This window comes from Ambystoma mexicanum, chromosome 4q (genome assembly GCF_040938575.1).
Source record: "Ambystoma mexicanum isolate Mex_15411 chromosome 4q, UKY_AmexF1_1, whole genome shotgun sequence".
NCBI lineage: Eukaryota > Metazoa > Chordata > Amphibia > Caudata > Ambystomatidae > Ambystoma > Ambystoma mexicanum.
The window spans coordinates 890977297-891003384 of record NC_090928.1 but is presented as its reverse complement, the minus strand read 5'-3'; the positions used below and the strand labels follow the sequence as shown (position 1 = coordinate 891003384).

Genomic DNA, 26088 nt, shown 5'->3' with positions numbered 1-26088 from the left:
CCACAGAGAGTGTGAAAACCTTGCCAAGGTATACGTGGAGTTGGCCGATTTCAAGGCCATGCTCCTAGCAGAAAATACCTTACAGACCCAACTGTCGAAGCGCTTGTCGTCCCTATCTGAAGGGATGGTAGGGTATGCCGCCTGCCTAGAGGTAGCCATAGACGCCTGAAACACCAAACTCTCGGGAGTGGGGTGAGTAGATAAATAGCTGGGGTCGCTAACGGAAGGGCGGTATTTCTTGGTCAAAGACTTATTAACAGCCGGAAGAGATTCCCGGGACTGCCAAGCAAGTGCCAACCTTTTCTGCAAGGTAAAATGAATTGGCAAAACAGGGTCAGAGGACGGACCTTGATCTAAAATGTCTATCAGATCATCCTGCACAAAGTCTACAGGAAGACCAGACCAGCCCAGATACTCCGAGACCCTCACCATGAGCCGCCTGTACGATGACTCCATGAGCCCCAGGATTCCACTTCCGGAGAGGTGTCCAACGCACTGGCATCATGGAGGGTCTGCAGCTACTTCTCCAACTGGCTGTCTCCCAAAAAAAGTGGAGCATCCTCAATGTCACCAGGGTCCTCAACCTCAAACCTTTCCTCCTCTTCATAAATGTCAGCCAGAGGGAGATGAAACCCAGGTCTGGTGACAGAAGAGGGCCTGGAGTCCAAAACTGGCCACACAGACATTGACGTAGTCTTTATTGGAGGATCCACGATATCCAGTTACTCCAAAGGCAGATGTCGAGAAAAAATCCCCAATGGCGCAGATAGCGCCAAAGGCTTTGGCGCCAAGAGCGTCGACAACCTAGACGTCGTGATCGCCAAAGTCTTCAGCGTCGACACAGGTGCCGACGACGCCGTGGGCTGATAAGACAGCAAAGCGTCGACGTCCGAATCAGACGGACACAGTGCCGAACAAGTCGACGTCGGGCCAGAGCCCTCAATAGGTTGCTGCGATCTCGCTGGAGACGAGGACCGAGACCTAGAGACACGTCTCTTTCGACTCTTCGAATCCTTTTCAGTACAGGACCTTCAAGGCTCCCAATGTGAGTCGCGTTGTGGACCGAAGCCCGAAGGCGTGCAAGCCACAGTACGAGAACGATCCTGGCCGGCTTCGTCAGAAGGCGCGACCAGACCCGTGCCCTGCGATTGAAAAATCACTAACATGGATTGTTTAAACGCCGCCCATTCCTCCAGAGTCAAGGACTTCGTAGGGCATGTAACCTTCCTCGAGGCACCATCCTCTGACGAGGAAGGCGACCGGTGACGGCGCTTCCTAGAGTGCCGGGGCGAGGAAGACGAGTGGCGGGAAACACTCTGGGATCGAGATCCCCGGGACTCCTTCCAACACGGAGTCACCCCTTGAGGCGTTGGAGGAAACCCCCTTGGACTTCGAAGTCTGGGACTTAACGGGCTTAGAGCTCCTACCGTCCCCTTCCGCAAGGCCTTGGCAGTCAGCGACTGGCATTTTGAGTACAAACAAATGCTGCGGTGAGCAACATTTTCGACTTGCAGTCCCGGCAGGTCTTGAAGCCAGCCATCGTAATGATGAACACACGAGGCGTGCCGAGTCTCACGAAGTTAACACGTTTGCGGAAAAAACAGAACCGAGGCTACAGGCGCCATGCGTCCCATTTATAACATCATGTGACGTAGGCCTCGAAGGAGGCTTTCGAGGGACATTGACCTGACGCCATCGACGCAGGACACCCTCTGCCAAAAAAGTTACCGAAGTGCACAGCTGTGGACATTACATGTCAAAGATGTGGAATACATTGGAGGACACAATCGATTTGAAAACACATTCAGAATCCCTCCCCCCCTCCGAATGGTAGAAGGGCTAACACAAGACGACCAAGCAAGAAATGGCGCAAAAAGAAAGGAGCCACCATGTTAGGACATGAATGACCCTTTGGTCATTAACCGAGGCTGTGAATACAGACTGCAGTAGAAAATCGCACCAAAGTTGGTAGAACACGTCCACTGCTACCAGCCAAAAATGTAGGGTTGTCACTGTGACTAGAAAGTCACAGGAGCAGAGAGAAGGGGTATACTAGGTATCCCCCTAGCACTACACATACATGGTGTGTGCTAATCCCTCAAATAAAAGTTTATGGAAGGATACAAAGTATCCCTCTTTCCTTAAGAACAGTAGTTTTTAGGAAATATGAGACAAAAAGGAGAACCCAAGGGGACCCCAGGAACACTGCGCAGAGGGTACTGTGAGCTGCAAAAGTGTAACAGATGCCTTTAAGAGATATGGAGGAAAGCAGACACCATAGAATAAGGTGAAACACAAAGTTCCCAAAAGTCAGAGCAAATGAGAATGAATGAGGGGAAAAAGACTCCCCTCATTCAGGATAGAAAAAAAAGTTCTAGAAGTCCAGCAAAAAGTGCTGGGGACTCACTATGAGGGGGCATTAAGCATAACACTGATAAATCTCTGTAACAGTAGCGATTTACAGTGAGCAGAGAGCCTGTGTAACCAGAACTTGATGCAACCCTTCCGTCGTATCGACCAGGGGGTCCCGAATGGGACTACTCCTACCCCCAGAGGCTGGTGTGATCCACTAGACTCAAGAAGGCCTGCAAAATGAACTATCCCTTGACGTGCTGTGACCTTCCGTGGCTGCAAACCGCCAATAGCAGGGTACCTTCCAAAGTCTGAACCTCGCTGAAACTTTGGTTGACTCCTGCTGGATCTCCAGAGACATTTAGAATGTCTGAAGTCCGCACCAGAGTGCAGGACCGAGGGAGTGAAGATAATCAGACTGGCGATATTTGTTCTTTATCTGGTTCCTGTAAAAAAGGCACCAATACCACAGAGCCGCAAGGAAGCGTGAAGAGAAGCCTCCTCTGGCGACTGCTGCTTACAGCTCCAATCCAGTGTCCGGTTCTTTTGTCTCCAGACCAAGAATCCAGGGACCGGGTCCTGTGCGGCTGCATCTGGAAGGGCTCCATTCCAAAGCACTCTTCTCCTAAGGTACTGTGGTACTTGGGTAATACTTACCTTAAGACTTGTGGGAATCCTGAGAGGCTGAGTGGGTGATTTGTGGGGTTGGGAGTTGGTTCATACCAATTGCCCAGGCCCAATGCTGGAACGCATATAGTAATCCTTCTATGAAGTCCCTGGACACTCAACTAATTCTGACTTTCCTGCAACTGAACCCTATCCTGACCTGCCTACAGCTGGCTCCTAGACCACTGGGGTCCCTCTTCCGCCTATGAGAAAACTCATGCTATAGACTATGGAAGGACTTTAAAAGATGAGGCGTCTGTCTGGAAAATTATAACAAGTGTGAAAATGTACATACTAGCTAAATAAGTTAATGTTGTAACTATATATGTGAAGGAAGAAGTTTACAATGTATCATTAGGTTTATACTTTGTTTTAAGTCCTTTAAAAAGTAATTTATCTTATTTGCTTTGAATGGTGTCCCACCCCCGCCTTCTAAAAAGCAATCAGTATTGGCACGGTTTTATTCTTCTCAACTGAATGAGTGTAAAAGCTTACCAATAGGGTTTACCTACCTACCTTGAATAACAGATTGTTATTCTTAAAGTGTACTATTGGGTTTGGCATTTCCAGATCTGCTTAGTGCCGATCTAAAACAGTCCGACAGTTAATACTGGTCTTTAAGTTGCCTGTAGCCCATCTGAAAAGCATTGTAGGTCTCACTTACCTTAGAATTGTATGTCACACTTCTGAACTAGAGCAACATTATAACTAAAGGTCACTTTATTGTTGGTGCAAACCACTACTAGTCAAACAGTGGAACTGTCATTACTGTCATGTCGCTCTAACAATTGTCTGTGTAAGCAACTACTATTTAGTTAGTTTCCTGAAATATAGTGTAATATGTTAATTACTTACTTTTAAATGCATTGTCTTTCTTAAACTGTAATTGGATTTTGTTTTCCCTGAATTGCTTAGTGCATTCTAAAATAGTTGAGTGTTCATACTTCTCATTCAGTAGCTTAAGGCCCTCCAGAAAGAATACAAGTTGCATTACTAGCTCTGAACTGTGTTCTGCAAAGTAATATCAGTTACAAGGTGCATACGTTTAACCGGGTTGGTTTATTAAGTGATTTCTGTAACAGTGTCACTGCATGGCTGACAGGGTCTACTACCCTTTATTTACTGACTGTAACCTAAAAGTAACTAACTGTGGTTTTACTCCCCAAGAATAGCTGAATACCATTCTGAATGAGTTCGAAGTTTGACTCACCTGTGGTCTGTATTGAGTTTGTTGTTATAAAATTGTGTTTATATGATATAGTACTTGTGAAAAGTTCCACATTGAAAGTTAGTTGGACTTGATGCTTTTACCATTACCATATGATACAACTGTTGCACGAACAGAGAAACTATTCTAAATAAATTATGTTTGCTGGATGTATTAAATTAATATGGAGGTCTGTGGAAGTCAGCTGCAGCAAGGAGAGCGAAAAATCAGTAAATACATTTTTATTGGTTTGTAATAGGTTTAAGAAATCAAAACAATCCTAGAAAAAAACATGATGTACAATAACAGTAAACCTCCACTTCTCTAATCCATGCAGGTTAAAGCATAAAGCCACTAACTGTAGTGGCTTTCTTTGTGATGCAGCAGGATAAAATATACAACGTTTCAGTCAAAGTTTGAAGCATCACCTGGCACATATCCTCTGTCATATCTCATCCTCTCCACAATCTCCAGCACATACTGAGGATATCCTGCTTTGGACAGACTCCAGATGATCTGCATCAAATCCCTGTCTGTCAGATTCCCCTCAGCCTTCTCAAGCTTCGCCAGCGTCTAAAACATCAGAAGATTAGTTAAATGATTAATATGTACAATTCAAATAAAACAAATATCAAGTTAATACTCAAACCACGTGCAGGTAGTTTAAATGGACTATTTACAAGATTTGTAAGAAAATCATTTAAATGTTAGTATCAATTGCCTTATGTTGAGCGCATTTTACTTTCGCAGCGCACAATAGTCAGCCGTCACCAAAATCGTGCATGCCGACTGAAGAGCGCCGGTGACTGAAGGAGAAATATCACTCAAAAGAAACTATTTAAACTTCCTGAAACTGCTACATCTGACAAATGTTATGCACATCATAGACAAAACCATTGTTACAGTATGTTTATTCTTTATAGTAAATATGCATTTAATTCTATTGGAAAAAATACGTGTCTATTTTAACACACATTTGTCTTACAAGTTAACAAGCAGAAGTATCGGACCATTGCTTCAATAAACACAGCCGCCCAAACAAACAAAAAACGGTCTATTTAAAACAAAACCTTTTGAATTGCTGTAAACCAAACTAGATGTAGTTTGTGTGAAAGCATACACTATTTTGCTCCAAAATGTAAGGTAGTCTCTTTACACAGTTCTGATTATGAGTGCATAGTTTGAGAGAAGTGGCCAATGCAAAAAAAGACCAAGAGGGTCTACAATGCTTACTGAATTTCTGGCGCTAATAGTTGAAAACCGTCTGCTTATCTAAACTCCTGGAACTTGTGTTTCTGAGCCAGAAAGGTCATCTGTTAAACCAGTCGGTATGAAAGGAGCTTTTTGGCCACCATGACGTCTCGCTTGCTAGGCTTCAGATTAAACAGCAAACGATAACATCTTTTTAAAAGGATAAAATGTAGTTTCCTGCTCCTTCAGGATCCAGTTTCAACTTTGTTCCACAGGTACTTCAGAAATATTTGTTTCCATTCTCATACCTACTGGAAAGCAATGGCCACAAACATGATAGACCTATTTGCGGAACACAGGAAAATGACACCCGTGTGGGTTAAGGACACCAACTAGGAAAGGTATGCAAGCCCCCCACCCCCCCCTCCCCCCAACTACCTTTTCCCTTTCCAAACATTGTGTGGTTTGACCTGGCAATGTAGCAGTAAGAAACAGTTTTCATGTCCTTCCGAGAATCCTAAATTCAGCCCCAAGGGCAGCACCAAGGTGTGCAGAGACGAAACTATAGAGGGTCTTTTAGTGTACATTTAGAATGACTGGGGTGCAAACCCATCTGCCTGGTATCACCGTTGAATAAAAAGTGAATGTAAAATGTTTAGGCTTCCAAAGGGATACTTTTGACATTGCAGGTGAATACATAGATGAAATGATGTTGGTGTGAATTTTCACTTATGATAGCCCAAAAAACAGTCACACGAAGAAGTGATGACAGGTGTAGAATACGGTGGGCACTTAATTGGAAGCTTTTTCATATTCAACTGCAATAATTGAGAGAATTGGCCCTGAATGCGCATAGGGCAAACATTTGTCATTTCTTCATTCCATTTATAAATGTGCTTAGAATTATAGATGTATGGTGCAAACAAACCAAAAAAATAATGTAAAGGACAAGGAAAAATAAATTATAAACTTGACCCACGTGTTGGATGATTTAGTAAACGTAAACAATGCCATTCGCAAGCTGTTCAGTCATTAAACATGGCGAGAGGTTGAGTCTGCACTGGCGAAGACCGCCAACAAACGTACATTTTCTTTTTTTTTTTTTTTAAATCGAACGCTCTACATTATTCAAAGCAAATTCATCTGTACATTGTCAACTGATGTACCTAATAGATGTTTTTGCGGTTTTTCTGTCACACCACATCTGGTGTTTCCACATTCAATTTTTGTAACAGAGTGCTTTTCTTTATTCTGCATTTTCAGTGTTTTATTTCTTAAAATGGTAGGATTGCCGACAGTTCATGATTGTGTGGTTCTATGCCAAGTCATCTGATAATTACAAAATAATCACTTATGTACATTCACTATAATTCCAACAATAAATGCACATGGTGAATGAGCGAGACAAAGCCTTGTTAGGATCGACAGAACACTTTGAAAAATGAAATGCAATACAAACAATTTAGAAAAACGTGGTTTCTCAGTACTGTGATACAGATTAGAACGTTAGGGTTCGTCTTTATCATTAGATAAGACTGGCAGGTTATTTAAAGCAGGGAGAAAAATAGGGCATAGAAATGTATACAAAATAATTATGAAATAAGCCAGTCAGTCTCTAATTACTAAGCATTTTTAAAGAAACCATGCTCGGTACTAAACAAGACAGAGCACCTGTTTAATGCTGTCAATGTCCCCCTTTTCAGCATATGCATTAAGGAGTGCAACAAAAGTGTCAGGACCAGGTTCAACTCCAGCACCTCTCATGACCGTGAGGATATTTTCAGCATTTTCCATGTCACTGGAAAGATAGAACAAGTTATACTTAATTAAAAGCATTTAACATTTACATCTTGTACCAAACAGTATATGAAAATGGACCAAACACAATAAGCATTCCATTTTCACATGCCCTCCGGAGGTCAACAATAATTTGAATAAACGCTATTAATAGTTCCATTGCACTTATTTGAAAGAAAGTTATTTTGTGAGCGAGTTCACTTAGTCCTTTTGCTCTTTCCCAATACCAACCAATGCAACCAAAACGTTATGGTGCAGAAAGTAGGTCTTACATTGTTAAGGTAAAACAGGATGCATCTAGTACCACACAAGCACATTTTTTGTCAATTCTTCCACGTGGCAGGCACTGTTCAGTCCTATTCAGTCATGAACATATTGGCCATTATGACCCACTTTGTTTCACGTTAACTAAACTTGTCAAGAGATGCAGAGTTTGGATGGTGAGTGGATAAAAAGGAGGACAGCTAAAGTCTCCAATAAGGAGAAGAAGCAAAAGGGTACCTTTTCTATATATACACACTTACACTCATCTCTGTACATTTATTCATTAGGACCACATTAGCAAACCGATACATCAGTGGAAGGTAGAATTGGCAGAACTCTGGATTCAAGCAAGGAGGCGGCGTTGTCATCTTGTCACAAAACTATAGGCTTTGGAATGGGGAGACCTGGCCTCTAATCCCGGCTACTGTACTTGAACAAACTTATGCATTTAAGGGATGTCACGTGAGTCACCTTAAATTAGAAGTATGTACAATGTAAATAAATTATGAAAAATAAAATTGTACTGTAGATCATCTTCCTCTCCCTGCCCCATCTACTACCCCCAATATATCCTTTTGTTGGTATTTCAGCCTAAACTGTACCTCAGACATCACACTTTTCTATGTACATAACTTCATGTTCGAGACAACCATGCTATAAAGATCCAATCCAGTGCTCCGTGGAACTAGAACAACATTATCACATACAAAAAGAAAAAATTATTGATGCGTGTTGCAAGGGACAGACAAGTCCAAACTGAGGGAAGGCTCCAATGAGTAATACTTACAAGAGACGCAAACTTCATTATGTGTCGGCAGCACAAAATCCCATGACCAACATCCATCTGGAAAGCCAAATATTGTGCTACTGGTAATGGTGAAATATGTGCAAATGCCATGTAGAGTGGAAAACCCTTTGAGTTATTTATTTAACACAGAAGGTAATGCAGGACACTGACCACTTGGTTGCCTTTTGTGACTTACAGCCTTTCCCGCATGAGGCATTTTATGTCAAAGAGAAACAAATGTGGAGACATTTCCATGTTTTTTTGAATTTTTTTTTTTATTTTAGACGGAGGTAGTTAGCTCATATCACACATTCTACAGTCAGTATACATCTTTTTGAGACTACTAAGAGTCCACTAAAGACCAAGAGGATTAACCTCTGCTATATTCAGGACCACTCCTCTTCAACAACTACTTGTTTTGACAAGACTAGGTAACTAATCAACCTAGAATTGCCTTATAAAATCAAATTATTCTAGAAGTCCTTTTAGCATTTATAGCTTACCTTCTTTTTTGTTTTTCTTGTCCCACTTCTACAGCTACAGATAAACCATCCAAGTGTGTCATTTAACACTTTCAACAGGAACGATGAACAAATGTTATATGTATCTAGAACACGTCCTGTTTGATTTTGATTTCTGCTGTTTTTTACTGTAACACTTTAGATACAGTGACACTACTCCTGAAGAAAGTTCCGAGAACAATCAGAGAACTGAAACATGTAGAGTCTTCCCTAACTAGTTTAACATCTTCTAGTTAGTAGAAAATACCTACCCCCTAATAGGGCACACTAGATCAGAGCAAGGTAGCATAAGGCTCCTGCAAAAATCATAAAATCTACGTTCAGCCTGCTAGATATTTGCTATCAGTTTGTTTTATAATCTATGTGTCACAAACTAAATTGTCTGTTTTCAGACAGTGTGTAATTGTTTTACTATGTGAACTGTATGGGACTGTCCCATCAAAAAACTTTTTTATAAAAATTATCAATGTATTTTTCTAAAATTCTAAAACTATTGAACATTAATAAATGATGAAATGTGTACTACCTACAGCACTGATTTAATGTATACTGACTGTAGAATGTGTGATATGAGCTATCTACCTCCGACGTCTAAAATTCTACCCCACCCAATAAAAGGTAGAGCTACAACTTGAGTAGTAATATTGGGATTCCCCCTTTTCTGTGTATTGGGAGACATGTCCATGTCCTCACTTCTGTCAATGTAGAATTTAAGGGCTTGTCTAATGTGGATGTCATACAGCTTGTCTTCTGCTGTAGTAGCCTTAAAAATAGACAATATAACTGTTTAAATGAAAATCAGAAAGAACCTAAGAGTTGGAAGGAGAGTGTTAGGAGTACTTATAGGAAAAACATGGTAAATACCATGGACAAACTGTGGCTTAGCACTTGGCTAATCAAGTGAAGCAGGGTTTCATCGAATTACTGTCAAAAACCGTAAACAAGAAGACTGATAATTTTACTGCCTTGAATAAAAGTAAAAAGACGAATTCCAAACAACTGAGAACGAACATTTGGGGCAAGTTAATTCTGCAGGCAGTTCAACTGAGAATGGGTCAAGGGTATCCAGTGATAATATTGCAGATAATATCACTGAATTTACAAAGATGAAAAAATATTGCTAAATACCGACCAGCAGAAAACATGATCGAAATAAAGGCAAGAAAGTGGAATGATAGAGGAGAGTTTAAGGTGTAAAAAAAAAATTAAATATTTACGTTAAAATTGGAATAAGGGGGAGGGAGACGAGGAGAGTTTAGGAGTAGGAGAGATAATGGGTGGGAAGGGTCCAAAAAAGGTGTTTTTAAAATGGGCAATGTAAAAGGCATGTCAATATTTTTTCCTGCAATATTAATTGCACTTTGTAAATTTCAGCAATAAAATAACAGCAAACCGTAAAGAGAATTGCACATTCGACTGTTCATCTTCAGAGGACACTATTCATAGTGTAAAAAGTAGAACTAGCTCATTACCAAAACAGGTTATAAATATACAGCACATTAACCAATCACACCATTCATTAGATCATAACACAATACAATTTTAAACACTTAACTAATATTAGACTATACATTAAAAGAAACTCACAACATGCTACTTCATACTTCATTCAGACAGGTTACTTCATAACATATGTACTGAAACACCATCATTCCACCAACAAGCGGGGCACCCTATGCTAATATTCTAAATATTTTGCCTCTATCTTGTGCAATTGACTATGACCTCAGGCACAACGGGCGTCCTGCCTTACACTTGGACTAATGGTAGCAGCCGTTCGTGGATTGATTATCAATTACCCACAAAAACAGGTTTACATTTGTTTCTGATTTTAGCTATTTTTCACGAATTTGAGTGACCATGCAGTATCCTTTGTGCCCTACAAAGTGATACTCGAAGGAATTATGACAAGATCTTGGGATACTGTGGTTTGAACTTTGAGGGTAACGGACTAATTTGGTCAGAGTACAATAACTTGGTTTTTAACAAATGGATTTTAACAACTTTTTAGTAGATGGCTGGCCTGATTTTCATGAGATCACTATGTATGAGAGTAAGCTCGTGGAGGACCTTACAATAGCCAGTCAAGCAAAAAAATAATTTAAAAACTGTTTTATAGAAAGTGTAAAGCTCAAAGTTAGTGATGTGGCTATTGCAATGTTAGGCAAGATTGTATGCAGTACCCTGTGAGAGACTGCACCAGCCTTGTCCTCTTGGCAACTGTTTACAAACTTGTGTAGTACATGCTTATACCAAAGGTTGGGTTACGTGACTGAGCAGTCAGGCGTATTTCAAGAGGGGTCAATGTGAGCTGTAAGGCTGTTTCACAATGACAGTTATTAAAATAAACCGTTCCACACAAGGTTTCTTGATTAAACAATTAAACAGTCAATTGAATAAGCCTTCTTTAGAAGGGAGCAATCATAACAAAATATACTTCAATAAATACACTCAGTTTCACTAAATCAGTTTATACCCATTGGGGATGGCACACAGACACTACCCACACCCTCAGGTGACCTAAACAACTAAGACACTGTGGACATTGATTCATCACTGGCACATTTAGAGCAATACTGAGTGTGAGATCAAAGGAAAGGTTTTAGAGGGTGAAAACAATGGTTAACAAATATTCTTAAGCAAGTAAGTACTTTTTAAACCCTCCAATGCAAAGTAAATTAACTCTTTCCTGGTGGAAAAACAAACAAAGTCAGAGGTAAAGTGAGTCTTTCAGGGTGCCAGTACAGCCAATGTTAGTTGAGCAAAAGTCTAGGCAAGCGAAAGCACTTCTTGCAGGTAGGTAAAAAGTCTTGCACAATGTTTTTAGAAATGTTTGTAGAAAATGAAATCACTGTAGGGACACAAGCAGGGAGGCTTGTGAGGGGCAAAGCTGGAAGCAACTCTGCAAAGGCAACCAAGACCAGTCTGAACTGAGAGCTAGCAAGGCTATGTGACAAGAGGCAAGTCCTCTTAGTTTTACAGTACCTTTGGTTAGAATAAAACTGCTTCCAGCTGGCTTCTGTTCCTGTGCAGGTCTGCAGATCCTATGTTCCTGGGCCTCAGTTGTGGGGACAAGAGGAAGGATGTTTGGGGACACCTGCACTACGAATGGAAGGTCAGCGGCAGCAATGGGAAAATTTTAGATCCGTGGCAGTTTCAGCTCCTCGCGGTTCTCGCAAACGGTACCACCGCAGTTCTCCGATACCTTAATGGACTTTCCTCGCATCTAGTGTCCAGCACTCTTGAGGTGGCTCGGCTTGGACAGTCCTGCTTCACGGGAGTCTGGAGGATCTTCCTTGGGCTCGGGTCTGACTTAAAAGCAATGCATTCGATCTGGTGTTCCTATCCCTTTCAATTGGTTCCTGCAGCAGCAAGGTAAGTACAGCCAGATCAAGAGGAGGTCCACACAAGTTCACTTTGGGGTTGATTGGTCCCACCAACCCAAGGGGAGAAGTCAATTGCAGGGCTTCCCTAGTCGAGGTGAATTCTGAGCTTCAGCAATGCAGCAGGGTTTCACCGGGAAAACCATCTGTCCAGGAGTTGCAGCAAGTGTCTCTTCAAAGTTCTCCTTCGGATTCCTTCATCCAGTGGTCAACTCTGCCTTCCAAGCAAAAAGCCTTGCCTTTTATGCAGGTTTATCCCATTCATTTGCAGCGTAGCTGTCAATCACACAGCAGGGTGGCTGTCCTCTGAGGACAGACAGCCGGCCAATCACCTTTGGGTGCATTCCTGTAATTAAGCACAGGAGTTTCAGGCACCTCCCTCATTTCCTGCCCCTGCCAGACACGCTGGAGCCAGAGACGGGCTTCATCGTTGAATCCCGCCAAAGACACAACAAGCAAAGGGACCAAACCTGGTTTGGTGCGCAGAGTAAATCTCAAGAAGGACCTTTCCAATAAGAAATGGCAAAAAAAGAAGAGCAGGGGGATTTTGACAAAATGGGCACCCATGGGTGCTTCACTGTGGCTGCAAAGGCAGCCCGCAGTTGTAACGCTCACCTGGCTCCCACGGAGGCGCTGGTCTGGTCTGGGTTGCTGTGGCCTCTTCAAGCGTGATGCGCAGAATTCGGACCACCGATTGAACAGGACCCCCAAATCTTGCTTGTCTGGCCCGTAGGAATATCCTTCTGCAGATGAGAAAGGGGATTAACTGTCTGCTGAATAGTGTGCTTGCTCCCCCCTTTTCCCCTTCGTTCTTTTCCGACTTCCTCCAAACCCCCGGTTTAAGCTCACCTTATGGTTTGGAAGGATGAACTCTCCATCCTGCTTCTGGTGCAGGGGCGCGCGTTCGTCCAGTTACTTCACTGGTTTTCAGAATGGCGCTGGCAAATCCACTTGACTTTTCTGAGCGATACGCCGTAAGTATGAAGATGCAAAAGTTCAAGTGTGAGCCTCCTTTTATGTTGTTTTTCCTAACCTGTGATCTGTCCTTTATTTCAGGTGCAGAACAAAGGCGATGCGTTGAGGAGTTAAATTGCCGGTGGCAAAATCTGGTGAGTTAGTGCTGAGGGCGACCCCTCTAAATGTCTTTATAATTCCCCAGTAATGTCTTTTGTTCTTTCCCCATAGGGGCCGGGGTGCGGTACCTGCCAAAGATGCGGCGCCGACCCGAGATGTGGAATGGTTCACCAAGAGAAGCCGGTAAGTAATATGGCTGAAAATTCGGCTTTCCTCCTGTGTTCCCTTGCTCACCTTTTGTCTCTTCTTCTCTCCCCTAGGTGCAGAGATGTGGCAACCGGTGCTGAGAGCTGCGATGGAGCCGGGCGGCGTCTCGGGAACAGGTGAGTGAAGCGCGGCGCTGCAGCGAGCAACGCGGTGCTTTTAAATGGAAGTCTTCCTTCAGGAATGCTGGCGTGAAGATTCCGGATGCAGGTAAGAAGGTTGAATAAGTTCTTGGTTTTCACCTTTCTCTTCTCTTCTTTCCTTACAGGTGTTCCAGGTTCGAGGCGGGCGTGGCTGGAGTCCAGGTGCAGGAGCAGACACGGTGAGCGTTCAGCTGCTGGGATGCAGAACAACGCAAAGCACGTGTGGCTGTCTGGGCGTGGCTTAAATAGCCTTGGAAGAAGTTCCAGGTGAGTGTTCTTCCACAGCCCCACCCAAGTAACAAAATAGTTCCTTCAGAGAAATAGTCCCTCCTAACCCTCATTTGGCTTGGTTCTTCATGCAGCATGGTCTGCATCAGGTGAGTGTGCAGCATGGTCTGCTTCAGGTAAGTGCACCCAAACACTTCCCACATATGAGCATGGCGCTTATGGCGCCAGGACAGAGTCCAAAGAGCCCCTATAAAAGGCCGCTGGGCTTTTACCCGGGGGCGTGATGCCTGCTCCCGGGGGTGCTGGGCCTGGCCTGGTGCTCCGGGGGTAGGCATCATGACAGCAGTAAAAACACACAATGGTAGGAAAAAGTAAACCACTGCCACCAGCCATTAATTGTAGAAAGGGTAACAAAAATGTTACATGAGAAACTAGACAAAGGGGAGACTAAGTAAACCCTCCAGAACCCTATTGTAAGATAGTGTGTGCTGGGTCAAGAAAGTTACAAAATGTAAGTAAAGTCAACTTCACTTCACTGCTCTAGGAAACAGTAGTTTCACTAACAGAAGTTATTTAAACCTTTGAAAAATCTGAGACTTCCCTATGTTACTGCACTGAAGGTGTGGTGTGTCACAATATAAAGATGATGCCTATGGAGATTGTCAGTGTAAAAGTACAAAGTCCAAAAGTTCATCAAAAAGAGCTGGGGGTCTCTCAGGTGGGAGGAAATTAGCACGAAACTGAACATTCTCCCCAACACGCAACTAGAAAGAAATAGTTAAAAAAGGAGATAAAAGAGGTGAAGAGATTATCTCGAAATAGGCTAGATGCTAATGGCCCCATCATTCGCCTGAAGACACGTTATAAAAACTAGCTTAAGAGTTCATGAAGGGTTGGTGGCACTGCGCAATGGCAGATTAGGTTTAATTCCCTCTGTCTAAACTACTCTAGAAAGTTCTGGACGGTTATTAAGCTACACTTCCGCCCTCAAGTAGATAAGCAGGAAGCGAACCCTACAGCAGAAACTATTTGGATTAAATATAATCGAGGACACTATTATAAAGATAATTCTGTCATACAGCCACTTCCGGCCTATGAAGGTATAGAGTTAAGAAACTTCACTGACATTACAGTTCAGGACATTGTGGAGATTAGTAATAGATTAAACCCTCTAGAGCTCCGGGGGCAGATGACCTTCCCAACATATTAATTAAGCATGATCCTGAGACATGGGCCTGTATCGCTCAATAATTTGACCATTATAATCGTAACTGGGGCAATGCCTTCCAGGTGGAGGAAATCCACACGTAACCTAGAGTTCAAAAAGGGTCCTGGTGATGCATCAGAGAAGGAACAAGTTACTTACCTGTAACTGTTGTTCTCCAGCATGGGTCTGGCATGGATTCACATGCTCATGAATATTCCCTGTCAGGCCGGGAATCCTCGGTATAGAAAAAAATCAGTATCAGTTTCGTTTCTGATCTGTCTTTCTTAGTAGTAACCAATCACTGGTCTCTGGGTCATTCTGCCCCCAGCCAATGACTGCCCTCTCCCTAAGCCCCGCCTCTGGCAGCCATCCTCAGATTTGGTAGCACGTAAAGTGGCAGTATGACCAAGTGAAGAGCCGCAGAGGGGTAGGCGGGAGGGTTTGCATGTGAATCCATGCCAGACCCATGCTGGAGAACAACAGTTACAGGTAAGTAACTGTTCCTTCTCCAGCATGGGGTCTGGTATGGATTCACATGCAAATGAATAAGAGAATACATAGCAGTACACACATGCAAAACCACGGGAGGTGGCAACAGGCTCAACATTAAGCAACTCTTACCTCCTCACCAGGCTCACCTTAGGCGAACAGGTTGTGCAGCACTGCTTGGCCGAGCCTGGACTCCTTCCCTGGAGTCCCGATCGACGCAGTAGAATCTTGTGAAGGTGTGCGTCGACCTCCATGTCGCTGCCCTGCAGATGTTCAGCAGGGGCACACCAGACAGGAACGCCGTGGTAGCAGCAATCGCTCTGGTCGAATGGGCCCTCGGACGGCCGGGCAGCTGTCGGTTTGCCAACCGGTGACAGTGCATGATGCAGCCGGAGAGCCATCTGAAAATGGAAGCCTTCGAGAGAGCCTTCCCTTGATTCACAGTCCCAAAGTTCACAAACAGTTGTGACGTCTTCCGAAAAATCTTCGTGCGGTCCACCTAGAACTTCAGCGCTCTAGCTACATCCAGCGAGTGCAACGTCCTCTCAGCCGGCGACGAAGGCGACGGGAAGAAAACTGGCAACACCAAGGGTTCGTTGAGGTGGAAGTCCGACGGCACCTTGGGCATAAAGGATGGGTGTGTCCTCAGCACCACCCTCGTGTCATGAAAAGTCAAGTATGGAGGCTTGCAAGATAGGGCCTGGATCTCTCCCACTCGCCGTGCGGAGGTGATGGCCACGAGGAAAGCGGTCTTCCACGACAGGAACTTCAAAGGCGCCGAATGCATAGGCTCGAATGGGGCCCCCATGAGCTTGGTCAGCACCACATTAAGCTCCCACGCCGAGGCAGGAGCCTGCACCGGCGAGAATGATCGGAATAGTCCCTTCATGAATTCTTTCACCAGGCGACGAGACCACAGACACACGGGACACGTCCCGTCGTCCTGGTATATCGGGAGATTGCAGCCAGATGTATTTTGATGGAGGCGTGAGCCAGTCCAGCTTTGTCCAGCGACAGTAGGTACGGCAGTACTTGAGGTGCCGTAATCCGCAGAGGGTTAATCTTCTGTGCACGGAACCAGACAGAGAACCTCTTCCATTTATGTCCGTAGCACTGGAGAGTTGAGGACGCCCTGGCCTTTGCAAGAACCTCTCTGCAGTCGTCCGGGATGTCATACCCTCCAAACGCTAGTGCTGCAGGAGCCAGGCCTGCAAGTTCAGCGACTCCGGGTTGTGGTGAAGAATGGCGCCTCCTTCTCTGGAGAGAAGGTCTGTGTCCGTCGGCAGCTTGACTGGTGGGGACGTTGACAAGTCCAGAAGGTCCAGGAACCAGATCTGCCTCGGCCACGCTGGTGCGACGAGGATCGTCCTGCACCGGGACCTCTTGAGCTGGTTGATGAGCCGGAGCAGCAACGGCAGCGAAGGGAAGGCGTAAAGAAATAGGCCGTCCCAGGGGAACGAGAAAGCATCGCCCATGCTCCTCGGCTGGGGGAACCTGCTGGCGAACCTCCGGCACTTGGAATTTGTCACCGTCGCGAAGAGATCGATTTGGGGTTCGCCCCATCGTCAGAAGAGTCGCTCCACTTGATCCTGGCGTAGTTCCCACTCGTGGCACGAGCGCAGCTCCCTGCTGAGTGAGTCGGCGATCGTGTTTTTTATTCCTGCCAGATGAAGAGGCACCAGAAACATCCCTTGGGCGAGGGCCCAATGCCACAGATCCTGGGCTTCCTTGGATAGGGCCGGGGACATGGTTCCGTCCTGCTTCCGGATGTAGAACATCGTGGTGGTGTCGGTGAAGATCCTCACCACCTTGCCCTTGAGGGACGGAAGAAAGGACCCGAGGGCCCAGAACAACGCGCGGAGCTCCAAGATGTTATGTGGAGAGACTTCTCCTCCGGGAGCCAAAGGCGTCTCGCGTGAAGATCTCCGGAGTGTGCTCCCCAACCTTCCAGGGAGGCGTCCGTGGTCACCGTCACCTGGTGAGCTGGGGTCTGAAAGTCCGTGCCCGCTGACAGATGGGAGCGGGTACTCCCCCACCGGATCGCCTAACGGAACGTCTCATTGAAAGGGATCCTGTCCTCGAAGCTGCCCGTCAACTGAATCCAGCGGGCGTCGAGGAACTCCTGTAAGGGTCTCATCCGAAGCCTGCAAAGGCGCACCAGATAAATGCAGGAGGACATAATCCCGAGGAGGGACTTGATGGATCTTACCCTGGCCATGTCCGTGGCCAGCAAATGCTGCACCTTGCCCAGAATGGTCCTGGTCCTTTCCTCTGACGGCGAGGCCAGCCGCGCCACTGTGTCTAGCTTGGCTCCCAGAAACAGGGCGACTTGCGACGGAACCAGGTGGGATTTTGGAAAGTTGGAGAATCCCATGTCTGTGAGCAGCTGGACGGTCTTCGCAGTGTGCACCACGGCGAGCTCCCTTGTCCTTGCCCGGATGAGCCAGTCGTCCAGGTAGGGGTAGACGTGGATCCCCTGTAGGCGCAGGCGCGCCGCCACCGGTGCGAGGCACTTGGTGAACACTCTGGGTGCCGACTTCAATCCGAACGGGAGGGCCTTGAACTGGTAGTGCCGTCCTTGGACCACGAACCTGAAGTACTTTCGGTGTCTTTTTAGAATGGGGATGTGGATGTACGCATCCTCCAAGTCCAACGACGACAGGAAATCGCCCTCCTCCAGCTGTCCCAGCACATGCTGGAGGGTCACCATACGGAACTTCTATGCCTTGATGTACTTGTTCAGCCGTCGTAGGTCCAGGATGGGGCGCCATCCTCCTGTCTTCTTTTTTACGAGGAAGTACCTTGAGTAAACTCCGGAGCCCCAAAGACGAGCTCGATGGCACCCTTCTTGAGCATCGCCCTTACTTCCAACAGTAGTTGAGGAACGTGATTTTCCTTCCTGGCCAGGGCGTCCAGCACCCAACAGTCGGTGGAGATGGACTCCCACACGCTGACGAACCTCGCCAGCCGGCCTCCCACTGGGGTGCTTCGGCGGGGGCCCGACCCCACGGTCGGTTCAATCTTGTTTGGAGGCCGCCTTGCCTCCTTGACCTCCTTGTCGATGACAACGGGCACCACCTGACTTGCCGCGTCCCCTGTAGGCTTCCTGGGGCGAAGATCTTGCCGCTTGGCGGTAAGTGGAAGAGCCACTGCCGGATCCCTTGGAGGCACCTTGTCTGCCTCCGGAGCTCCGAAAGGACAGCCGTCGTTGTTGGAGCACTCCCAGTGCCCGGGCAGTCTCTGTGTCTGTCTTGATGGCCTGAAGGGACTCATCAACTGCCTTCCCAAACAGGTTATTCCCGTCGAAGGGCATGTCCAAAACCTTGGTTTGTACGTCCTGGTGGAAATCCGTGGCCTTGAGCCATCCTCGTCGTCTCAAGCAAACGCTGTTGCCCAACTGACGGAAACCGGTGTCGGCGATGTCCGTTGCCACCGTGATGGCGTGGTCCGAAGCAATCTCCCCCTCCTGTAGGATTTCAAAGGCCTCCGCCCTTTTGGCGTCCGGAAGGAAGTCTAACAGAGGGGCGATTTTCAACCACAACTCCCTGTCGTCGCAGGCTACGATAGCCAGTGCGTTGGCCGCCTTGATAGTCGTCGCTGCGGATGAGATGATCCGTCATCCCATCGTGTCCAACTTCCTGCCCTCGCCGTCCGGCGGGGAAGTTGTCAAGGCCGATGCCTCCCCCCCCCAGCTTTCTTCCTTGCCGCCGCCGAGACGACCGAATCCGGGGTAGGTTGTGCCCGAAGGCACAAGGGGGCAGCGTCGGGGACACGGTACTTCTTCTCGTACCGGTCCCTCTTTGCCGGCGCCGTGGCAGGGTTCTTGAGGAGGGCGAGCCCCTCATCCCAGATGTCATCAAGAAGCGGTACGGCGAGGACCGTCTTCCTTTTAGCCTCGCGCCGTTGGTAAAGGAACCCTTCTTTCTTCTTTTCTTCTGGGCAGAGCTGGAAAAGCTCGGATGCCCTGGAAATCATGGCACGAAAGGATCCAATTTCGTTGGGCGGGGACGCCCGAGCAGGGGGCAACGGGGGACACGTCCCGTCGTCACCACTGTCGTCATCTGTACCCGTCGTAGCCGTGACCGTGCCTGTATTATCCCCGTGGGTAGTAGACCAGGTGGAAGGCAGAGCAGGCCGCAGAGGTGGGAGAGGTGGCGTAGGATGCGTCGTCCTCCTCTTATGCGGTGGACTCTCCGAAGGTCCTGGCTCCGGTTCCCCCGTCGGGTCTGGCTCAGGTACCTCTGTCGGGGGAAGGGGCAACCTTGTCCTTAATCTCCGAGCATAAGGACTCAATCGCTGACAAAATGGCCACGAGGTGTCCTGCGGCGCCAGAAATGAGGGGCGCGAGGGCTCTTGAGGAGCCTTGTCGGCGACACCGTCGCGATCGTCGTCGCCCTCGTCAGGATCCCTCCCAATGGGGTGGGCCTCTTCCACGACTTCGATGAGCTCTTCTTCAGAGGTCGTGTCCATATCCACGATGGCCACCGGCTCCTCCCCCACCTTTTCCAATGAAGACTTCATGGGGGTCTTCTCAATGGGCCTGAAAAACGACTCCCTCCGCGGTGGCAGGGAGACTCTGGGTCCTGAGGGCGCCTCCACTGGTGTAGCCTCCACAGGCTGAGCCAGGGCCGCGGCAACATCCTCAATCGAGGTCTTGGCAGGGTGAATTAAGGCCATCGTCACCTTCTGGACGCCTGGGGCCTTCACCTTGGGGGGAGGGTCTGAGCCTCGCTCCCCCTCTGCCGGAATCTTCGAGATCGACCGGGGCCTCTCCAGAAGCTTCGCCGGGTTCTCGGACTTCCTCTTACCCGAGCCAGAGCGTTGGATCGTGGTTGATGACGCCGGGGAGGATGCGCCCTGCCTGGCAGTCAAGGAGCCCGACCATTCGGCGCTCCCGGTGCCCGTGGACTCCTGGTGCTTAGCCTTTTGTTGGGCCCCCATCGCCGGGGCACCCTCACAGGACTTAGAAGACCGCTCGGACTTCTTTTTCTTCTTCTCGCCTGATGGGCTCTTCCCTTCCAGCCAGTTGGCGAGACGGAGGTGGCGAGCCTTCATGGTCCGCTCCAACATGTTCCCACAAAACGCACAGTCGTCCTCCTTGTGCGTCTTGTCCTCATGGAGACAGAGGCATAACGAATGCTCGTCCTCCTTGAAAACATTCCTTGAAAACATTCTAAAGCTGGCATCCAGGGCAGGTCCTGAACAGCTTCCCGAGCGTCGAGCTTCCTTTCTCCTGGGCCATGTCCAGGGTAGGCCTCGGAACTTCACCCTTGAGGGGCATAGAAAACTCCGTAACGGATCCCCGTTGATCGGATGTAGAGACAGTGGTGCTTGAGGCTCTATTTAACTGAAAAATGAGAAAACAACTCATGAAAAAGCGCGAAAACGCAGCAAAAGCTCGAGAGCTACAGCACGAGGACTCCCAACACTTGAACGTACGGTAAAAATCTGAGGATGGCTGCCAGAGGCGGGACTTAGGGAGAGGGCAGTCATTGGCTGGGGGCAGTATGACCCAGAGACCAGTGATTGTTACTAAGAAAGACATATCAGAAACGAAACTGATACTGATTTTTTTCTATACCGAGGATTCCCGGCCTGACGACGGGGAATATTCATGAGCATGTGAAGCCATGCCAGACCCCATGCTGGAGAACTACAGAATATTGGCTATTGTGGATACAATAGCAAAGAATGTCTCCTCCTTCCTGCGAGAAAAAAGTCAACTCTTGGATAGTTGAGTTGAAAGTACATAGTAGACGGACAGGTTTCAGAAGGGACGTACGTACCCCGACTAATGTATGGTCCCTAATGTACATGATTTGTTCCTGCCTCTTGGGCAAGGAAACTCCCCAATGCATATGCTTTATAGATTATAGTAAGGCTTTCGACACAGTCAATCGCCAAGTGCTCTGGGTGAAATTGAAGTGTTGGGGCATTTACCCATTTGTTTTATTTTTCATTAGATTGCTGTACTCCGATACCACAGTGCAGATCAGATTAAACCAGGAAGGCTTGCTTAGTCCCACTATTAAAATTAATCATGGCCTCAAACAGGGCTGTACCGTGGCACTGGTTCCGTTTAATTTATATATAGCCGATCTAGGAGGAAGCAGTTACTAAATTTAATAACTTTCCTCCGCAAGTAGTTTCTCATCCTACAGTCTGGGAGTCCTAGGCTGAGGAGATTTTTCTTTTTGACAGCACGCCGATTGGGCTCCAGTGGAGTATTATCACCCTTTGCGAGCATTTTAATGGGAACAACGTAGTCATTAACCATAAAAAAAACAAGATCATGGTTAAGTCTGCAATTAGGAATAAAAAAAAAAAAGATTTTTAAATGGTGGATTAACGATGAGCAAGTAGAAGTTATTAAGAAATACTTTTTGAGCGTGAGCATCCTAGAACGAGATATAATGGTAAAAGCGCAAAGGAAATTGAATGCAGTTAAAAAAATAATTGTCTCAGTTGTGGCTAGGCCTTAAAAAGATGTATTGCAAGTATATAGCTCAAGCATCACTTCCTGTGCACTGTATACATTTGAAATGTATACGCACAAAGAGACCCAGTGCCTTACCAAGTTGGAGGGAAACTTATGGCGTCCCACATTTGGTCTGTCCAAATCCATCCTGATTGAGTCAATACAATATCAATTGGGACACACTTGGTGACAAGGAGAAGGGGGAGGGTATGAAAGGGGAAGGGGGCGAGGCGAACGGCAGTCGCGACTGGAATTTCTTTTTTAGAAATGCTCTCTGAAAAAGAACGAGACTTCAACGTACTCAGATTTTTCTGAGGTATTAGAAATCAGTTCACCACATAAATCCCTGAAACCTTCGCAGACAGAAATCCGCTCCATCTTTGATGAGATTGACTTTACTATCACATACGCTCTTAATTTAGGTCTAGCAGCAAAGGAGATCAAACGGAGGTCCTCATTTGGGACAGAAACAATATGTCTGCGTTGGAACAAGATGATATCTTTAAATAATTATGTAAAACAGTTTCCCGATTGATGCTCCATTTAGATATTTGATTAAAACTAATAACGCCAAGTTTCGGAGTGTTAGGACAGTTTTTCTGTAGTCCAACCAAGGGCTTAGCAAAACCATTATACTGAGACAGTACAAGACTCCACTCTTAGTATAAGGTTGTACCACTGTTGGGTAAGATTTTCATAGTAATAAATGTTCTGGACCGATGTAAACATCAGAAACTTTGATTGTACTGGTGGATTATTTTTCCTTAAACCTGTGAGTGGGAAACTTTTTCCACCCTAACAGAATCTTTTACTCTTTTTGTGGGTGTCATTTTTAAGACTCTCCATAGTGTCTTTTAAAAGTCATCCTCCGACAACATTTTGACAATAAGTGCCTATTGTTGCTGGGTTGCCCTAGGGGGCCCCATTTTAACTTTCTCTGGCTAACCTTGAGAGAACTACAGTTCCCCAAGGGTCGAAAGGATATCTGGATCCCTTTTACAGTTTATTAGGCAAGACCAGCACTCCCCCCCCCACCCCCTTGTGTAGAGTACTGGGGATATGCAGATTATCCCCCTTCTCAGTTTAAATGTAACATGTATGTTACAAAGACAAAACTTAACTTTAATGGCTGGTGGCAGTGAACCTTTTTATTAAAATGGTGCACCTTTAGCGTGGGCTGTTTGCACAGCCCCAGTAAAGGCAACCATAGCTGCTCATTTTACCAAAATGAGCCCCATCTTGTTTTTTCACCATTTTAATGTTTCTTGTCCTTTCTTGTTCCTTCCCCTAAAACTCCAGGGCAGGAAATTCCTTTGTGTGATTTTTATCTTCGGCGGGAGCCATCTGGACCCACGCCCAGGCTCCAGAGTGTCTATGAAGGCAGGAATCGAGGGAGGAGTCCAAAACTCTGTAGCCATTTGTCTTCCAGCCCGAGTGCGAGATTCCAGTTCAAACTGGAAGGCTGGCTGTCCTAAAAGGATTGGCATCCCCCTGCCCCACCCCCCCTTCCCCAAGTTTGAATGTTGCAAGGGTGTTTGATTAGCTGGGTCCCTGCATAAAAGTCTGAGCCTGGAAGCTGAAGAGGTAGTCGACCACTGGAACCAAAACTGAAAAGGAAGATTGAGAATTTGCGACTAAAACATTTCCACCGACCAGGGAGCCTGCTGTGTAAACTGAGCCTGCAGTAGCCCTTCCTTTCAATCGACCCGGGGACTCCGAAAACAAGACCCAGAGCCTGGTAAGACTCACTAGACACAAGGCCACCTGCATTTTTGAGCCATCCCACGCCGTGCTGTGACCTTGTGGGGCTGCAATACCCCAATACCCTGGGACCTTGACCATTGTGCAGTGCACGGTCTTACGAATTCGGAATCTCACTGAAACTTCGTGGGCATCCTGCTGGATCTCCAGAGGCACTATTCCAGTCCAAAAGGCCCCTCACCAGAGTGCTGGACCTTGCAAACGACGAGAATCCGACTAGCGATATTCTGTCTTCTTCTATGTTTCTAAAAAAGGAGCCAAATCCACAGAGCCACATCCAGCCATGAGGAAAATCTTGCCTTGAGCTTTCCCTGTGATCCTTGCTGCAAATGTCCTTAGTCTTCTGTCTTCTTAATGAAGGAATTCAACAACCAGGTTTTTGGCTGCAGAGCCTGAATTACTCCTGCTGCAAAATCATCTGTGCTGAGGTACTGTGCTGGCTTAGGTATTTACTTACCTTAAGTCTCTTGTGATTCCTGTGTAGTTTTGGGGTGTTTTCTGTGATTGCGAGTCCTCTCGTCCAGTGCACCCTGGCGCCTGCTGGAATCCTCCTAGGGTGTCTTGGAAACCCCTGGACCCTAAACTAACTCTAAAGTAAAGAATTTGTTCCAACAGTCTTCCTTCAGAACTTTGACGTTTGCTAATTAAGAACCTATCCTGACCTGCCTGTTGTACACTAGACCCTAGTAACCACCCTTCTGCCACTGAACACTCATGCTCCAAGAAGAAGGGATTAACTTGTAAGGATTGGGCCTTTTGGCTAGAAAAGGGAAGTGTTTAAAGTTACTTACTTGCAAAAGAAGTTGATTGGTAACTAAGTCAGAGTGAATAGTTACAAAAATTATTGCTTACCTTAGAAATGTTCTGCCATTCTGAAAAGTATATCCAACATCTTCCTTTCCTTAGAAAGTGTTTCACCATTTTAACAGAAAATAGATGTAAGGTTATATTACTCACCTGTGATTTGGTTGTGCCGCTTCCCAAAAGTAATGCTGTTGGTTTCACTTCACTATTCCTGTTAGGATAAATGAATGAGTGTCCCCCAACTGGGTCTTGCTTCCGCTGACTTTTGCCTGTCCAGAATAAGTCTGCATTAGGTTTTACCTACCTAGAATAACACAGTCATTCATAAAGTGTAACACTGGGATTTGCTTTCCCTCGTCTGTTGTAGACAGACACAAAAACAGTCTTAGGTTTAGGCTCCCTCCTTTCCCCCTCTCCCTTTCTGGCCACCCACTCTGGGCCCTATTCCTGCTCCTTCCTGTGAGGCTAAGAACCTTGGTGTCATATTTGACCCCACCCTCTTCTCGCCTCAAATCTCCGACGTCTCTAAGAAGTCTGTCAGCTGCACCTCCTCAGAGGTATTCTTCCTTTTCTCACTTTCCCCAGAAGCTCACTGTCTCCAGAGCTATGGTCCTCTCTAGGCTGGATTATTCCAACAGCCTCTAAATCTTCCTGCCTCTATTCTTTGACCGTTACAACTTAGCCAGTCTCAAGGGCAGGGATCATATCTCTCCAGCTCTGAAATCTCTTGACTGGCTCCTCGTGGCTGCAAGGATCAGGTTCAAGACCCTCTGCATCTTCCACAAGGCTTTCTGGGGCCTGTGACCTCCCTACCTTCAATTTTCTCTTCCAAAACATCTTCCTTCTTGAGCTCTACGCTCATCCACCTCCAACTCTGATGGTCAGACGCGTCTCCAAGCAGAGAGTTGAGGGCCGATCTATCTCCTCGCCTGGGGTCTCCCGACGGAACTGCCTCCCTGCCACCCTCAAACTTGAGCAGAACCACCTCTGGTTCCAGAAGCAACTCAAGAGCTTCCTTTTTGCTACCACTTTCTCTCTTCCTCTCCCCTGCTGATGCACCAGACTGCTCCACGCACTGGTCACCCTCTGAAATCAGACCCAGGCTCTTGCATGTCCAATTGCCCTTGCACTGCCTCCAGACTCCCCAGCACTTAAGGGTCTGTATCTACAACCCTAGAGTCCCTTCTCTCTGCACTTATGAGCCACCCGCTGGCTGCACTTGTGAGTTAACTGCACTTCCCCCTTCCACTTAACCCCATCACTCTTCCCTGCACTTTCGCAATCTGAATGAAACAAGGCCTAGTAAGATCGTTATTTTGTCCTCCCTGGTTTCCCCCTCCTTGTCTTGTCGCGCCTAGAAACACTTTTGTACAGGCGCATTATAAATGTCACATCATACCTGCCTTTATGTTGCTTATAACTCCAGTAAAAAGTGAAGAAGTTTTACTTAACTCAAGTGTAACTTATCCTAAAATGAGTTAGTTATTGCTTCCTATAGTATGTGAATTGAAAAGCAAATTGAATATTACATC

At 46.5% G+C, this 26088-nt stretch overlaps 1 protein-coding gene across 1 annotated transcript in view; it reads right to left on the bottom strand.

The window, feature by feature from the left end:
- LRPPRC (leucine rich pentatricopeptide repeat containing) overlaps positions 1-26088 on the bottom strand; it is a 1926342-nt gene that overhangs the window by 1569053 nt on the left and 331201 nt on the right. The window contains exons 7-8 of the mRNA XM_069608459.1: positions 7088-7214; positions 4654-4798 (exon numbers count right to left, since the gene is read on the bottom strand). Of these exons, the coding sequence (XP_069464560.1) occupies positions 4654-4798; positions 7088-7214 (272 nt within the window). The remainder of the gene's footprint in view (positions 1-4653; positions 4799-7087; positions 7215-26088) is intronic.